Raw genomic sequence first — 20,027 nt, forward strand, 5'->3', positions numbered from 1 at the left:
TTTTATTTTCCTTGGTCACTGTCACTAGATGTTCTTTACATTCCATAAACCTCTTCAGGCGCCAGATAAAGCTACTACTGAACGATCATATTTCCAACGTAACAAGTTTCTGATAAGTTACAAAAACAAACACTTTTCCAAATTATCAGAAACGCAATGTGTCCTGTCTGTGAAACATGTCCAAATTCCACCCAACTATCATCAAATGTGTGAAATTTTCAAAATTGATCAAGCAGTTTTCGATTTCATCCTTCAATACACTAAAAAATTTTTCCTTTATAATTTCAGTTCAGATCCACTTATACGATAATGTATTTGTTTGAAAGCAAGTTTCTCGTTTCATCATGAACTTAATACGTGACTTTCTGTTGCAGACCGGGAAACAAAAAGTTTGGAGACAAATGCAGTCAAACACGGGAATGCGGTTTCGATGGATCGGTCTGTGATGATTTGATACATCAGTGTCTTTGTCGACCAGAATTACCAGTAACAAATCATCTAGACAAATGTGGAGTGGGTAAGTCTTCAATTGTTCTAACTTATTACATTTCATAGATATTATTCAATTGCTTATTATCGAAGTTTTCAAATGTACAACAAGTACTTCCATTTTAACGATTCTGCCAATATATTGAACAACAAAACCCAAACTATCATTAGTAATGTATTCTCTGAAGGTCACCATTGAAAAGTTATTCATATGATCAAGAACATTGAGTCAACCAATCAATATTCCTGTTTGTAGTATCTAATGATCCATGCTTGATTTAGAGTATTTGTCACGTACAACACAACAAGACACAATATTGGAAACAAAATCACATTCAGATAAAACAAATACCAAATAAGAGCAATCACCAAATCGTAATTATATCTGAGCAGATAGCTTCAGGTTTTATTATCACCCTAAATCAACCAAAAAAAATATTATTCAAATACAACTCATGAAGAGCAATAAAGGTGTGTGACATAGTTTATAGCTTCTAATATTTCTAATTGATTTTTGAAATATCCTTGAGACTGTTCTCTTTATAAGTATTGATAATCGCATATTTTCAGAATAAATATAGTTTAAAAAAACTAAAAAACATGCTTTTAAACAATATCGAACTAAAAAGTTAAAAATATTTCTTTAAATAAGCTTAAAACAATAACGAACGAAAAATACTAGTATTATTATGATATACAAAAAATATGGCACAAAGCGCCCACGCTTTTTTCACAATAGTACTAGTATTTTTTCGTTCGTTATTGTTTTAAGCTTACCTATTTAATAAAAATATTTTTAACTTTTCAGTTCGATGTTTTTTAAACTATATTTGTTTTTCATTTTTCAGTTTTATATGCTATAAAAGCGTGTTTTTAATCTTTTTAAACTATATTTATTTTATCTAAACTTTGGGATCAATCAGCCGTATATTGTTTAGAAAAATGACCATTGATATTTTTCGATTCCGGAGAGGGAGCCTGAAAATCAACCCAAGGCAGCAGGCGCGCAAAGGAGTTTGAATTATATCAAGGAGGTTACATACAGCGCCATCTGCCCGCGAATAGATCAAGCAATAATGCCGATAATTCTGTCAAATACAGATCCCAAGCTTGAGAGTTACAAACAAACATACATACATACATACAGCGTGTAAAAAATGAGGTTATGCTCCATTCCTGAACTATAAGAGGTGGCCACAGAAGTACCCGGCCCAAGAAAGAAAATACAAAAATTAAAAAAAAAAAATTTATTTCTCAATTTAATCTCTTTGCAGCTCTATATACTTTTCCCAGCGACGTTCAATAAGGTAGATAACGATAAGAACTGCCTAGCTTCTCAAAATAGCCTTTGTAACAACTGTGGATTTAACTGGTTATTTTTTTTTATTTCTTAACAGAGACATCCCACCTAGCTGTCACCAGTGTAACATCTGCGGTTTATAAAGCTGGGTCTCCGGTGAAATTTTACGTCAATAACTGTCTATCAACCCTTGGTAACACTTTCGCTGTTCACTGAGAATACACATTAAAACCCCCCTTTTTCTTTTTTCCACGATAGTTTTATATTTGTTCACTAGTTTCGATGATTACACCATTTCCAAAACTAACTAGATTACATTAAAATCTGAGTATTTGTACCTACATTGCCTGTACCTATCATAAATAATTCGATACCTACATTGTCTATAGCAGTATATCGATGAACATAACAAAAAAATTGATAAAATGTTTTACATGGAATCGTCATGTTGAGATGATAATAATAGTCGGAAGTTCATGTCAAATTGTAACCAGATTTCACTTTCAGCAACACCCACCTACTCAAGTTTAGCAAAGCTCTCGAGAGAAACGGCTCATTTTCAGGCTGGATTAGGTTATAGCTGAATCTCATTTCCTTGAATTTCCGACTAATCAATCATTGATGTATATCAGAGTAGCGCTGATAGAGTACGCTGTTTTGTTTACTATCTTCGGTCGGAAAATCGCTTAAACTCAAGCGTGGCCTTGCAAAGGGTCGGATAATAGGTTTGCAGAATGAAGTTCACTGTTCACGGCCGTAGAGACTAATCAGAATATGCCCTGTCGGTTTTTATTATGTCATGTATTATATAGTATTTTTCCTGTATATAGAGATGTATTAATTAAGTTTAGAATAATATGACCGATGGGTTCGAAGACCTCTTTGATCATTTTACAGTTCAACGTTTCATATATGGAGAATGTGGTGTCTAGGTTACTAACTATTTTCCGCAAATCTATCATAGAGAGCATTTTGAAGTTTTCGAATTTACAATAGAAATTATTGTTTACATTGTGCCAACTTTCAGTGATGCTAATACTTTGTATAATATCATTAATACTATGAACAAAATAATTATTAAAACCGCACGCTATTTCTGTTACTCGTTAATAGTCGATTATGCTTATTTGATTCAAAATATATGCAATTCGAGACATTATGGCTATTACTGTTAACCAGTCTCTTCAAAGTTCTCCACATTTCTTTGGGATTATGTCTATATCTGTCAATATTGTCAAAATAATATATTTTTTTTTGTTTCAAAAGATTGACAACATCATTTCTCAATAGTTCAAAGGTTTCCCATTCATCTTGTGTGTTGTTGTTGCAGCTCGATTTAAAAAGTTTATATGCTCTATCCCTCTTCTTGATTGAATCATATATCTCATATTTCAATAGGGACATTTTTATTACAGTTTCACATGTCTCCAAAATTATAAATTTTGTCAACGTCAACAGAAGTTAAATCAAAGTTGTGCATCATTAGGTTAATTTCAATACTGTCTATATTTTCCTCATTAATTTTTCAAAATTTATTGTTCATATTTAAAAAGATTTAGGTAAGTGAACATAAATAAATGAATTATTTGTAGTTACAACAATTAATGAAACGGGTGTGATTTGTAAAATATCTGTTTTTCGTATAGCATACCTCCGATAATAAATGTAGTGAAATCTTACATTTCATACAAATGAAAAAGTACATGGTATTTCATTTGAAAAAGTTGAATTATGTTTGTTCCAAAATGAATTAAATTTGACCGGTTTTATCGAGCACCCTATATACTGTTTTCAAAAGTTAAGATTCTCGAAATCATCACAGTGATGTTGAATAACTATTCCTAAAAAGAATCCACTTTATGGCTGTAGACAAGCGGGTGGTGAATTAAAAATTCACCAAATAGGTTTCTCTGGAATACCTTGCCAATGCCGCAATGACAATTCAAAAACAAAAATTCCTTACAGAGCTAAAAAAATATGGAATCGAATGACGTATTCATGTACTGGGTGTTCCATTTGAATAAATAAAACTTTGGATTGCCACGCTCGGCTGAATTACCCAGTATGCGAAAAAAATAATGTTGAAAGTAGTATTTATCGATTCGAAAAATTGTTTTACCTGACAGCAATGAACCGAAGGAGTCTTGTTGACTCACCCTGTAATTGGTTATTCGAACGCCTGATTTCTAAATATTTTGAATTAGCAGATAAATATGTTGAAAGCTCATCAATTACAACATTTAATTAGTATCGGTTCCTTGAATGTCTAGTCGATTGACAGCACCCTGTATATTTTCATGTTGAAGGTTGCTGAGTCCTCTGAGAACCCTTAGGAGTTTAATTAGAAACTTGTCGGCATGCACTTCATGTTTTCTAGTGGGTTATGAAACCGTTGCTGGAGTGACACACGGCCGTCCTTCTGGCGTCATTTTTGTCCTGATTGGCGACGTCTGGGGGAAATTGTATAGCTTGGCAATCCTTCGTCGTAGGAGGGCTCTTTGTAGTTACAACAGGAAGCCTGTGGTTTGTTGAAAGGAATTCTGGGTAATCTTATTTATTCCCAGTTCTGCATCACAGTGACGGCTCACAATGCGTGATTATAAAGAGTGGTTTCAATGTTATTTTTCAGTTTTTTGTACAACTGTCCTATTTTCATAATAAAATAGATACATTTTATATTTTAATGAAAACACATTTTGACATCTCTTGTCAGTTAACGCATGTTATCGCATTTGCTGTGAAGTGGCCGTGTCAGGTGACGCCAAATCACATGGTTACCAACAAACAGTATTGTTCACCACGGCCTTCCTATCGTGAGTCGGTCGCACTACCACCTCGGCCACTTCCACAACTTCTCTAACTCCAACTTGTGCTAAAATACTTCAACTTACCCGCATATATCCGTCATCTTAGCCTACCTTCGGGTAAGATGACGAATTTCTCAAATACATCATTTTCAGTTTTGTAAAAAAAAACATTTCAGTTTTTTGAATACTATTTCATATTTTCGTCGTCAACTTACCCGCCTCTCCCCTAGTATTCACAATACTTTGCAAAATCATTCGAACCCAAAACCTCGACGTTACGAGATCTCATTATTTCAACCATGATCGCTTCATGTCGCATGATTATCAAAGTATATGCAAATCCAAGTTATGTTAAAAAAATTGATTTTTATACAACTGAAAATGATTTTATTCACCTAACGATACTGTTGAATGTATTCTCATATTTTCATGAATCGATATCATAACGACGTTATAGAGAATGTGCAACAATCTGAATTATCATTAAAATATTCACAGCATCGGTCTTTCTCATATCAAATAATGAAAAAATTCATTAGTTTCGCAATTTGACAAATGTGTGACTTGAGACTACACTTCCAATGTAAATTTATGTATATTCAGGCCACACATTCCAATTGAGTTTTGTTTGATATGCAAATGTTTCTGTTTGTCAGCAAGCGGTATTATTCCGTTTGCAATTCAATCAATTCATATTGCTCCAGAGCAATAACAGAGAAATAAAGACCTCATGTGATGAAGAAGAATATCGTTGATGCAATAGAAAAGCAAACAAAAGTACATTGCCAAACAAATATTGGAATTCATATAGGAGTATTTCGTAAAGATATGAAAAACAGAATCGAATAAATTTGGACGAAATCGACAATTTTAGTTTACTATATTGGATCATGACAAAACATCTTCTGTAGTATTTTTTTCGGAGACAATTTTTTTTTGGGTACATCGCATACCTACTGGATAACTAGGAAATTGCGATGAAATCTGCCCTCACAAAGACGCACCTATAGAATCGTCAAAAAACTCAATCTTCAAAAATCAAAGATGAACGAGACTCCTAAAGCGTTTCGTTGCAAAGCCAAGCTTTGAAATAGCCAGTCCTATCAGGCTAGCAAGGCGAATCCAGCAGAATTGCAAAAAATACATCAATTTGTAGCTAATTAGTTGCTAATTAGTTGCCAAAACAACGATTTTGTTGCTCGTGCCGATACCTAGAAATCGCAAATAATGCTATCGTGATATAAAGGTAGCAAGGTAACTCAATAAATTATATACTTTCCCTTTGATCTTTACAGAATATTTAGTTGCTATTCAGTTGCTAAACCTTGGATATAGAAAAAAAATTTAAATATTTTTTTTTACTTTTTATGATCTTGCTATTTTGAAACTGTTTTTTCCTGGAATTAAAGATGTTCTAAAACCTTCCCATATGAGGATTTTTGCACGTCAGCTACACCTGACGATGCCTTAGATTCAACCGTACAGGGCTTTATCGCCTCTGGTTTTGGTGAAACCTCACTTGAGCGCAAAAGTTTGCTAACCTGCTCATGGGGGGTGAGTTCCTCCATCTGAGGCAGATCCTGCCACAGGGAGGTCCGTTGGAGTCGTAAACTCGACATCCATCTCCTCTGTAGACTCGCTCCTGAACTAAATTTACATGGAGGTCAGTTGGAGTCGTAAACTCGACACATATTTCCTCTGTAGACTAGCTCCTGAACTAAATTTACAGGGAGGTCCGTTGGAGTCGTAAACTCGACATCCATCTCCTCTGGAGACTCAAGCATATACTCATGATTCAAAATTGCGCGAGTATTATTTTGAAAATTTCAAAGCTCGCAAGATTTTTCCCGCAGTAAACTTACATTCAATTGAGTGAGTTTCTTCTTGTAGAAACGAAATATTGAAACATTTATTTCTATAAAAACTTTGGATGTAAAAGAAATTGTAGGGGATCATTATTTCAAATTCTAATTGCGACTTGAGAAGATGCCAGTAAGTTCGATTGAAATAATGACGTCTGGCCAACAAAAATTACGAGCAAGTTGTCTCCTATAAAAACTGGCCTACCGGTAAAAATCTCAGTGACGAAAACCGAACTACATTTGTCATTGCTCGCAACAGCTACAAACTTAGGATGAATGAAATCAAAAAACTTCACAAACAGAGAATTAGGGATTTACTGTTCGTCAATCCCAACGTGTCTAGATTCTTCTGGTCGGTAACTGAAACTGTTAATCAAAACTTTACAAAATCCACAATTCAAGCACTAACACAAGCACTAACACAATTGCAACAACAGTCATAGAAAAAGTAGTAGATTTTCTAGGTAACGCACCACTATTTCCACACAAGAATCCACAATGCCGAAAATTACTTTTCGACAGCGTCTTGTCAAGCTCATTCTGAAACAGCTCAATATCAACAAGGCATCTGGTCCTGATGAAAAGCCCGTCATCGTACTCAATAAATGGGCAAATGAACTCTCACCAGTATTTTGCAGACTTTTCAACCTGTCTTACAAGAAAGGGGTTTTTCCTTCTTGTTGGAAGATTGCTCTCGTTTAGCCTATTCCCAAAAAGGACAAGGAAACTCTCCCAAATGACTATAGACCAGTCACTTTGCTATCTGTGATATCAAAAATCATGGAGAAAGCCATAAACCACAATATCCTCAATTTGCGAATTGCAAATTGAAAAAAATTAAATATATGACTGATAATTAAACGCCGCATAGTTTGCGAATGCATTACAGTACAAGAAAGTATAAAAATAATTTCAGTTATGTCCGAAACCTGATATATTTTTGGCACATTTTCAACCCAGCTATTGGGGTGACTATGTGCCATATCGGTTTTCACTGTATATTCAATAAAGAAACACAACTGGCATATTCTCACCTTCATCATTTCACTCAATAAATATAGGACTAAATAAATTTACATAGTTGTGTAAAAAAACATATATTGTATGAAGAATTTGTATACAAATAGAAGAGAAATGTATCTCTCAAGGGTGACACAAATAAAAACCAAACTAATAACATCAAACACAAAATTATTCATATATTAATGAGCAAAATATTTAAGTTACCGAAATTCAGGAACTTTAAAGATTTCTCTCTCAGATATTTGACATGGCCTGTCAATTTTTCATTCAATGTCATCAGAGAAATACCAAATTGCATCTGGTTTTCTGGGCCACTTCCAATTTCCCCCACACTTTTCCATTGCTAAAATCAAAAGTGTATGCCCAGCCACTTCTTTTACTTGTCCTAGATACAGTTGATTTTCGTAGATAACGAGTACATATTCACCAGCACTAACTTCGTTTTTCTGCATTGTGTCAGGAATTTCAATGGCTACCATAGCTGTATCAGATCGCTCGCTCAGTTGAGGTGAATAGGGATTTTCATCGCTTTCTGCATAAGAAACATGTCCTGTACTATCATTTTCACTATCAGATTCGTCATCAAGTCTTGTAACCCTTTGAGGGAGATTAGGTTGCTTATGAGTCTGTCTTGATGAAGTTGAAGGTTGATTCAAGCTCACTGGTAAATTATTAATATCATGCGGGTTTAAATCGGAAGCTGGAGGAATGTTAACTCTTCTTCTTTTCTTTTTGGTCCTTGTAGACGTGATGGTCTGTCTCTTCGAATTAAGGTGTTCAATAAATATTTCACCAATCAATGCTTTTACTGCAGGTAAGGCTTCAACAGTATACAAGGGTAGTCTTTGTAATACTTCGTGAAGATTTGCAGGAAAAATAGCACATTTACGGAAGCCAGCTATAAGATTTTGGGCATAATTTTCCTGTAAAATATTCAAAAGTTTTTTAACAGTCCTGTAAATTTTCTTTGGAACTATCATGCAGCGACTATTGCGCATAAGTTCTTTCCATTCATTCAAAATCTTTCTCCACGCAATTTTAACAGGTCTAAAAAATGCTATATCTAGAGGTTGTAGCAGGTGGGAAGCGTTTGGGGGCAAAGCTGCCATTTTCATGGCAGAGATCTATAACTTTTGCATTTATTTGAGAACTCAAGTTGTGCCACTGAATGGCACAATATCAAGACACAAATTTGTGCTCTTATCTCAAAAATTGTTATAATTAACAAAAATAAATTGGTATGCAATAGTTATTAAGTTATCATCATGATAAATGAATGGGAAATCGAATTGATTTACCTGAATGTCTCAATTTTTTCCACAAACTGGTCACCACCAAAAAGTATACAGACTTTTGGGACAAGTAGAAAATACGCCTCATTCATCAACGCCAACCTCCCAACAAATAGCGAGAACCACGCAGTTCGGAATTGCGCCACCAGGTTGCAAAACTTGTATAGTCATTATAATAAAGACTGGTTTATATAACCAGAGCATAACGACCGCACGAATTTCAAATATCTGTAGAAAAACAAAATGGCATATTTTCATCTATGTAGGCACATTCTGACCCCGTTCTACGGTATTGGAAAAAACCAAGAATCCAATATATTGCTTTGCTGACGACAGCACACTTGTCTCGTCATTACATTTTGATTCCAGGACATCGGCTTTCCGAGACTTGGCACATTTGATTCCACCAAGAGCGGTTCATATAAAAAATACGCAACGGACTGTCACTGCTCATCACTTTGAGGTTCAACTCAGTACACCTCGAACTTTACTGTTTAAGAACTCTTTCATTTGGAGAACGGCGTTTATGTGAAATAAACTTACTGAGAACGTTTTTCCAAATGAATTTAATCTCCAGGGATTCAAATACAATGTGAATCACTACTTTCGCACAGGCACTGCTCTAAGAGCGCCTTAAGGATTTCCTTGTAGTGCTTGTGTTTTGTCCTTGAAAAAAATGCAATATATTTTGTCGACATCCTACATAGAAAATTGACAAATTTGGACTATTAATCGTTTAGTACAAACCTTGATCTCAGAAGAGCCACAACAGAAATTCAAAAATATAATATACATGAGAAATATTCAAGAAACCATACACTTACCCCACTAATGACTCATACCGCGAAACGAAGCTATTTGATCTCCGACAACTATATTTTTTACAAGCAGTAATGCGACAGCATACTCACAGAAATACACTGATAGCCATAAATCATACAGTACACGTCACGAAAACAATTCTTCTGTTATACCAAGACCAGAAAAAAACACCCTACAAAGAGTTATGTCTACTTCGGACCCAAATTATATAGATTGATCCTTCATGAAATGAAAGAATATAATTAATGATGTAATAATGAAAGAATATAATAAAGCAAAAATTAAGGAATGGATAAGCGCCCAGTCACGCCTTTCCATCCATCAATATATTGATATAAAAAACATATATTACAATTTGTTATAAAAAAAAAACAAATTGAAAAAAAAATAAATAAATTTACATAGAAATTATTGCTCTATAATATAAGTATTCTTTCATTATAAGTATTCTTTCGTTACTGTTTCCTTGGAATTTATATTTAATATATACAACATTATTCTCTCTTCACTCAAAACTTCTTCCATGATATTTTATATATACATTACTTTTAATTTTATATTTGCGACACCATGTTTACATTCTATATATAAAACACTATTTTTTATATATTTTATATACTTAAGACTTCATACTTGAATTTTATATCGATGATATGATTTCGAAATTCTGGATCTACGTAGACAATTTCACTGTAGTCAAGGTCCGCCTTTTGGTATGTTGTTTACTTTGACCAGATCCCCTATTAGGCTAATTGAATGTATAGCTATTACTTTTGTGAAGTTTTACTCCCACTATTATATTCAATGTCATATACTTCTGAAACGATGGAAGATGGAAAGTGTGTGGTATGAAACAGCTCAAGAATTTTATTAATAATTTAAATCTGTAATAAAATGTAGGATGTTCCATTCGAATAATCTAATAACTTCAGATCCAATCGAAAGTGTGAATATATTCTCGTACTGAGAAATTTTCATAATTTTCTCAACTATACATTTCGCAATATCTATCGATGCAGTTCCAGAATCATCTGTATATGACGTAAATAAGGTAGGGCCTAACCCATGAAAAGACCTGATTCTTCATAACGTTCAAGGCATAGAATTATCATCATAAACACCACATCAGTCTCTTCATTATAACACCTAAAAAGTTATTCAAAATTTCCTGTCTCTCAACAGATTCAATTTCCGAGCATAAATTCAATACAAAACATATCTCCAGCACTGAATCAATACCCGAAACTGAAAGCCAACTGTTTCGTGACTGGCAATGGCGTTTTAATTCAATTCAATTCCCAGAGCACTGGTCTTCAACGTCTTTTTTTGTCACCCACACCAATTTTCAGAATTCGCGAGAAAACGGAGCGATACTTGGAATTTCATAATAAGCCTTAATAATGGAAAATTTCTTGCAATCTTGCAAAAAACGAAAAATGTCTCACGGATATACCAAGGAGACATTTTTTGGACTAATGCAATTACATGAAATGCTTGTGACAATTTCCAATTTTGATGGAAGTTTCTTGAGAAATATGTTTTGTGGAGATTGCAATCTTTGGGAAGCTCTGAATAATTTATTGTGATACTGAAAAATTCGCCATGAAAAGTAATGTATAATATAAAATGAACAAAACTGGGGCAATGAAAGAAATTTTATGTAATGATAGACGAACGTTTTGACCTCCCTGTAAATTTAGTTCAGGAGCGAGTCTACAGAGGAGATGGATGTCGAGATTACGACTCCAACTGACCTTCCTGTAAATTTAGTTCAGGAGCGAGAGCTTCTCAAGTCCCCAACTCCTGATCCAATGACTGAACCTAAAAAAAAGGTTTAGTGCTGCAGCCAGGAAACGACTGAGTCATCTCCTCAAGAGCGGGGTATCTTATAAAACCGCCTTGCACCAAATTCTTGAGCGGCGTACGCAGAATCTGTCTCAGGTGGAGGAACAAACCCCCCATGAGCAGGTTAGCAAACGTCTGCGTTCAAGTGATGATTCACCAAAACCACAGGAAAGAAAATCCTGCATGGTTGAATCTAGGGCATCCTCAGGTGTATCTGATGTGCAAAAACCCTCATATGGGATCATGATGGAAATCTTGCACCTTGACTGTCGGACTACCTCATTAACGATGAAACAGCAGAGCATATACATTTGTCTATCCCGCTGGGGACCGAATCAGGTGTTCGGCAGAGCTGCACTCTTACCATTTGACCTGAAAGACCACTCACCATACAAACTAATCGGTTTCGTTGAGAAACTGGGTTTATTTGGTCAAGTGTGAATAAATGTAAGCCACAATAAACAATTGCGGGTTGCGGAGGAGGCTCGAATAGACCCACTTACTTTAGACCTAACCTAACTTAACCTAGACGAACGTTGAGCAACCTGTTGGCATTCTTGAAAGCCGCAGATATATTAGATGAAATTTGAAGAACAAATAGCAAGAACGCGGCTCATAACCTAGCAGTTGATACTGCAAAAAAATGGAAATAATCAGCAACTAAAAGTGATAATACAAGTAACAGAAGTAATATTTTACTGGTTGTCATACTTTCTATTGCATTAAATCGTGGGTATGAACCCAAGTGAATATCACAAGATCTTTCAATAAGCGCTTCCCATCTTTGAATTTAAATAAAACAAAGTGTGTGTGAGATATCATCAAAAATTTTAATTCGTTCGAAAGACTTATTGATCTCATATCCAACGCCCTTCGTGGTATTAGCCAAGGGAGTAGTTGTTTTCTGATAACCTACTGTGTAGGGAGTTGAGACATGCCTGAACGAATTGTTCTTAGATAATTTGATTTATAGCCAGTATTCAAGTATGCCCACTGACTATATGTGAAAGTTTCCTTTCCTTATACAAGGAATTGGGCAAATTTCGGATATGCAGTTGGGTACCTCGTTCACAGGCAGATGGGGCGACGACAAACCTGTTGTTTGTTGTATACTTCAGCTTAGTTCGAGGAATGATATTCTGACGGATTTCGATTTTCAATTATCGGAAATCATCGACTTCATGTTGATGATATGCACTATTTTGCCCTGATAAGTGGCCAAACAGTCCGAAACCGGTCTGCAAGTGTGTTCCAATAATTGAAAATCTATTGCGGCAGTTGTATCGCCAACAGCATATGCAGGAATAACTTCTGTGAAGAATCCTGCACTGACACCTGTCGGATATAATCCAACGCCCTTCGTGGTATTAGCCAAGGGAGTAGTTGTTGATAGGTGTCAGTCCATTAACCTACTGTGTAGAGAGTTGAGACTGGCTTGAACGAATTGTTCTTAGATAATTTGATCTCATAATGTGTGGAATATAACATCGTTCAAATGTTCGCCACGGCTTCTCTGGGTGGAGCGCATCCGATTCCATTCCATTCCGATCCAATTTTCCATGACCCTAGCGCCTTAATCAGACTGAATTCAACCGATGGACTGGGTTTTGTTGGCTTTGATGACCGCTGTGGTTTGTAGCTTATTCGCATACACGTGCGACTTAAGAAAACCCCACGAGAAAAAGTCTAACGGGATCAAATCGCATAATCTCGGAGGCCACTTCCACGTGAGATGATGATACCCTCAAATCGCTCGTGCAGAATATCCAATGCGGCATGAGCTATATGGCACGTAGCGCCGTCCTGTTGAAACCACTGTCGTTGGTGTCCAGCTCATCCAATTCAAGCCAAAAGAAGCTCGCCGTTGACGGTGATGGCCTGGTACACGTCGTTCTCGAAGAAATATGGACAATTTTATTTCTTCATGTACCCATTCATCCAGAAACGGGCATCATCGCTGAAGATGAGTTTTCGATGAAAATTAGGGTCAGTTGTCAACTGCTTCAGAGCCCATTCAGCGAACACACGTCATTGTTTATGGTCGTTTACCTTCAGTTCCTAGGTCAGTTGAATTTTGCACAGGTGCAGGCCCAAGTAACGACGCAAAATTCGCCAAGTTGTGGTCTGCGAAAGGCCGAGTTCTTGTGAGCGACGCGAAATCTATCGCCCTGGATCCTCCTGCACATTTTCACAGACAGCGGCGATGTTTTCGGAGATCTTGCATTTCGTCGACGTTTGATCTGTGACGTTTGATCGATCATTTACTGAACCAGTACACTCAAATTTATGCAGCACATTGCGAATAGTCCTCTCGGTAGGACGATTATGGCGTCCGTAAAATGGGAGAAGCGCGCGGTACGTTGCCCGAACAGAACACCCATTCAATAAAGCAATTTTATTATTCGCACGTGTTATTGAATGTTATTTTCATCCATGGGGATTTGACGAAATAGAGTGAATAAATGATAACTATTTTGATCAGAGAGTGACTACGGTATTTTACGGTCGTGAATATTAATTTCTTTTGAATTTTATTGCATTATTTTACATCTGCGAGCATTTTACTTAAACAAGCTGATATTGTCGTTAAAGTCCTGAAAATTGAGACAAAAATTGAGTAATTCAATACATTCACGAGAAATAACTACCGTTGTTGTTGAATATGTTAATTTGTTATTACTATTGAACTATGAACTCCAAATGATAAGATTATTTACTATTTGAAACCCAAAAAGAGTCAAGTGCAAACAAAAATATTTTCAACGGAAAGTTTATCTGCATATGCAAAACATTAGGATCACATTTCACATTCACATGCAATAACTAGATGCAATAACTAGATAACTACATCTGCAATTTCCAGAAGGCAAAATATTCAAATTGTTTGATAAACTCAATGATTGATTCAATTGAGTGCGCAGAAGTATCAAATAAATTACCTTTTCTTTGAAATCCTTCATTATAAACGTGTTACGCTTTCTTCTCGCCATATAAGGACCACCAGAAAATGTGTGTGTGTACAGAGGAATATACCTAGATATTCTGGTTATGCCAAAAAAGTCTCAAGTTACGAATAAGGCGCAGTAACAAGTCTTGATAATGCCCTCTGAGATGATGGCGAAACATCGACCTTCAAATATCAAACAATGGATGCAGAGCAGGAAAAACAATTTCACATATTTCAGCATCCGTGAAAACCTACACTGTACCATTTACGTTGCGATATTCTGGGATGAGGTGGAGTTGAAAATAACTCATGTCAAACCGTTAAAAGTTATTCGGAAAAGGTTCTTAAGAATAATATTATCAAAAAACTATAGATATTCATCTGATAATCTTTTCAGTGAAATTAATATTCTCGACTTGAGACAGTTGTATTACCTCAAAGTCAGCATGAAATATCATTCAATGAAAGATCAGGGTACCTGTCAAAAAATTTCATATTGTACCTTTCGTGTCAAAACCTTTTGAACAAAGATTTTTTCTCATGTAGCACCAGAACTTCACAACTACCTTCCGTGTAAAATTACCAGCAATAATAGTTCCTTTCTATTCAAAAAAATTCTATTAGATTTTCTTCAGAAAATACGGGTCGTTATTCAAATGAAAACTATTCGTATATATTCGTGAAATTCGTTTGGCTGGCTTTAGCGTGTCTGGTAATCTGCATTGTATGCTGGTGACTTTAATTCACATTGTTGCAGTAATTATTTTTGTGTAACTACTATTTTCAATGCACGACATTGATTAACTATCAACCCAACCTTCATCTTACTCTAAATCACAATGCCAATATGTTACTGGAAAAACACAAATACCAAACTGATTTTTGTTAGTAACTTTGTACACGCAAGTTTCTTGCAACGAAGTGTGATAAAACTGTGCACTACTTTTTTCTGCGACAACTGTATTTTTTGAAGAAAAACTGAGAAACAAAGTTGACTGAATTTCAATAAAATTGATGATCGTTACATTTATAAAATGTAAGATAACTTATTAGACTACTAGATCCGTTCGAAAGGGAATGACATAAATTTTGGCCGTTCTAGGAATCTTACGTTGAAAGATAAGACCCTGTTAATCTTTAACTCGCACAGCGTTCGTCTTCTGAGGGTTGCCGTATATAGTGGGGTTACTTACCAGAAAACATATTTTAACAGATCTTTCAACTGTGAAGGGCATTGATGTATGACTCTCATTGTGAAAGTGAAGTAACCCTGAGAGTTAGTTTTGAATAAGTAACTATGCTTTGAAAAAGTATAACAGTTACTATATTTAGGAAGTTTTTTATCATAAACAAATTCAGTCAGAGCCTGTGAGCTGCGATTGAGATTATATGACTGAGGGAATGATGATACAAAACGTTTTATGATATAATAAAATTGAAGGTTGACTTAGATTATCACACAAGGCAAAACATTTTTGATGTGAGAAATTTAGACCTACTTTTCCACAATTTTCTACAATTTCTACAATTTCTACAATTTAGGAGATACTGAAATACAAACTTCTTCATTCTCTAATATAGAGATGATTAAATTACTTTATTTTTCGTTGGTAAGACCGAAATTGAAATTTGCTTCCATTATTTGCTGTGCGGAGTACCAAACCTAATGAAATAACTAGAGAAAATTCAGAACAAATACTTGAGGTATTTATTTTTTAAGCGATATCGCAAATAGCCAACAAGGTCTTTGGATCTACGACATGAATTTTAAATATTATATTCAGAACAGCGAAGCCACTTATCAGCAATGATATTCATGCACAAACTCTTGAATAATAATATTGATTCTTCAGAAATTCTCAGTATGTTACCATTTCACGTATCCCCTTGACGTACCCCCCAATCAGTATTCCGCAAAAAATGTTGTTAAATTTACCTATTTATTCAGCATTTCCCTTTACAGTTCTGGTACATATTTTACTATTTTTATACATTCATAAGTATTCCAAGGATTATATGAACTTTTATCTTTTTTATCCATGTAATTAGGCTGTGATAGCTTATTTAGATGATGAATAAATGAATAAATAAATAAATAAATAAATCTTCTCTTCAACACCAAAATTCGTACTTCTTCACATTCTACGGCCGTGTATCCAAATGCATGTTGTTTCCTTGAACAAAAACGTTGAAACGTTGACAGGGGCAAAGATATGAAAATTATTTAAATGGTTCCCGATTTCAAAACATTATGTAAAACTCGTGAGTTGAATAGGATTTTCAGAAAACTCAACATTAATTCCAAGTAGTCTTGTTCATAAAGATGATGGAAACTGATAATTTTGGGAATTATGACACAAGCTGTAACGACTGCTACGAAAGCCATGTTGATCAGATTTATAAAGCTTTCGAAATTCGTTTTAATAAAGATATATTTTCTTCATCTCATCGATCAGATACAGCTACTGACCGTCGTTAAAAATCAAATGTTTCAAAACGAAGTGAAGGTATATCCTAAAATGGCAAATACCCAGTAGGATTATTGTGCTGAAAAACTACAAAAGTGGCGCAACTTCTAACACATTAACAAAATTAGTGGATAACACCTGATACCTTCGCCATTGTTACTGAAGTTGCTTCGCCAAAAGTTTTAATGCAGAAGTTTTCGCCAAAAATTCAAATACCTGGGTCTTTGCCAAAAGTTTGAATAACTGAGAATTCACCTCGATTTGTAAATTGTTAATGATTATTTCCCTCAATGCATAAGACGATGAAACAGTTGAAAACTGTGAAGTTAATATACTTCACCTGGTTAGCCAATTGAAATGAAATAAATTGTTAAGGTATTTGAAAGGTAATTATAATCATTTTGAAATAATTCATCTAAATTCTTGTATTTAGATTTCGTAACTGACCTTTTTTGGGTTCATATCATCGCTTTCTTTTTCTGGAACATAAATAACTCATTTACCAATCACATTTGATCGATATGCATATGGTCCTTTTTTTAAACTTTGCTTAAAACCAAAAACTATCTTCTGAAATTATTCAAAATCATTCGATCTACCCACAAGAGTGAAGTTGTAACCTAGAATAAAAATCAGCATGAACTTGTTCATTGCATTAGGTTTATTTCGTTCCATATTAAACTTAAATTTGTGAGTCCATGGTTCAGTATTACTTGTTGTTTGAAGATTTTATAATGTTTGAGAGACCAAGTAGCAATGTTTATTCATATAGAACAGTTTTCTGAAGGAATAGGTTCTGAAGAAGTCAGAGATTGTCTGAAGAAGATGCAGTGGTTTGAAATGAGCATTTTAGGTGTACAAATCCTGTTCTAAAATTCTTGAGAGCGTGTAACATGGTGATATTGAATAGATTACTTCATAGTTCTGAACCATTCATATACCGGATGTTTCTCTACAGTGGCTCACCCCAATAACTTTTTTATTATTGGAGATAGAAAAACGAAATTTGGGGGTTATGTATTATAGTTCAATTTACATTTTTCGACATATTTACTTGCTTTGGCGTACTTCCGGTTTGACCGGAAATTACACCAACTTTCGATTAAATGGAAAGGGGGTGGCTTGTAGGCATTTTGTGAAAGATCATTTTCTTACGAATAATTTGATGCCACACACTTTCACTTTATTTTCTCTATTTTCCTGAATAATTGCAAGAAAATCGCAAATTAGTCCATTGAGAATATTACTGAAGTTTTTTTTTTCCCAACACCAAATCATTATTTTTAACACCTCGACACGTGTTTCGATCACCAAGTGATCATCTTCAAAGAGGAAGATTAAACTACAAACTAACGCGAAGCTGACGCTACAGGTAAACCATCCAGGTGTACCACCCATACAGGTATACCAACCTAAATTAATTTTATAATTTTGCCTTATCTATTATTTAACAATATATGTTTAACTATTATAGATGTATATAAAACAATTTTCAGCTATATAAAAATTAATTTCACAATATTGCCTATCTGAATTTATTTTTGCAATGTGTCCTTATGTAGTAATCAGTAAACCCAACAATATTATTTTAACAAGCTATATAATATGATCTTTGGTATAGGTCCGTCATCGTTATTCATAATATTATTGTGTTTACTTATTTCTTATTTATAGGCATCTAGTTGCCTGTTGTAGTTAACTTGTCTTACTAATCTTAATGAACTGAAGTCTATGGAATGGTTTTGTTGCAAAATATGATGAGCGACTGCTGATTTTTCAGGTCTTTCCATGATAGATTCACAAAAGAAAGACGTACAATACAGGAAATAGCAGCCACTAACGGTTTCTCGAGGGGATTGTAGATGACATAATAAGGAAGAAGAAGTTTAGGTTAAGAATGAAAGAAATCTTGACTTTCAGAAAGGACAAAAACCAAGATAAATACATCTCAGTTCCATACCATCAATATACGAAGAACTTTGGAAAGATTTTCAAGGAACTAGGTATGAAGGTGGTTTTTAAAAACAAGTCATACACTACAGAGCCTTTTGGGAAGTCCAAAAGACAAAGTCGAGAATTCGGAAAAGTCTGGAATTTACGAAATTGAATGTAAGGACTGTGATGCAAAATATTACAGACAAAAAGATCTATTAAAGTAAGATATAAGGAACACATAACACACTTAAAATATAGAAAACCTGAAAAATCAGCAGTCGCCCATCATATTTTGCAACAAAACCATTCCATAGACTCCAGTCCATTAACATTAGTTAGACAAGTTAACAACAACAGGCAACTAGATGCCTATGAGAGTGTAGAAATAAGTAAACACAATAATATTATGAATAACAATGACGGGCCTATACCAAAGAGCATTCTATATAGCTTGTTAAAATAATATTGTTGGGTTTACTGATTACTACATAAGGACACATTGCAAAAATAAATTTAGATAGGCAATATTGTGAAATTAATTTTTATATAGCTAAAAATTGTTTAAACAGATAGAGAAATGAAAAGATAAAATAGAAAAAATGAAGTGAAAGTGTGTGGCATCAAATTATTCCCAAGAAAAGTATCTTTCATAAAATGCTGACGAGCCACCCCCTTTCCATTTGAAAAAATCAAGTTAACTGGAAAAATTAATATTTGCGATTTTGAAATAGTTGTTTAAACGACTGTGAAGTCATAAGCCTCAGAGACGTAATTTTCCCATGTTACTTGATCTAAAATGAAGCGATGAAGTAAAAATATATAGGATGACCCATTTGAAAATCGAAAGTTGGGGTCATTTACGGTCAAACCGGAAGTACGGCAAAGCAAGTAAATAAGTCAAAAAATGTAAATTGAACTTTAACACACAAACCCCTAAATTTCGTTTTTTTATCTCCAATAATAAAAAAATATTGGGGTGAGCCACCGTAGAGAAACACCCGGTATATGAATGGATCAGAACTAAGAAGTAATCTATTCAATATAACCATGTTGAACGCGTCTCTCAAGAATTTTTGAACAGGATTTGTACACCTAAAATGCTCATTTCGAACCACTGCATCTTCTTCAGACAGTCTCTGACTTCTTCAGAACCTATTCCTTCAGAAAACCGCCCTAGTTGAATAAAATTTGCTACTTGGTCTCTAAAGTATTATATAATCTTTAAACAACAAGTAAT

General features: G+C 34.6%; 1 protein-coding gene across 1 annotated transcript in view; it reads left to right on the forward strand.

Moving 5' to 3' along the window:
- Positions 1 to 354: 354 nt before the first annotated feature.
- The window catches only part of jus (EB domain-containing julius seizure protein), a gene marked incomplete at its 5' end in the record, with an annotated part of 70,904 nt that continues 51,231 nt past the window's right edge, over positions 355 to 20,027 (forward strand). Inside the window, one exon of the mRNA XM_023162885.2 lies at positions 355 to 517. Coding sequence (XP_023018653.2) covers positions 355 to 517 — 163 coding nt within the window. The remainder of the gene's footprint in view (positions 518 to 20,027) is intronic.

The sequence above is a fragment of the Leptinotarsa decemlineata genome, unplaced genomic scaffold (assembly GCF_025532065.1).
Source record: "Leptinotarsa decemlineata unplaced genomic scaffold, Ldec_3_MD MMD2_tig00000026_RagTag_RagTag, whole genome shotgun sequence".
NCBI lineage: Eukaryota > Metazoa > Arthropoda > Insecta > Coleoptera > Chrysomelidae > Leptinotarsa > Leptinotarsa decemlineata.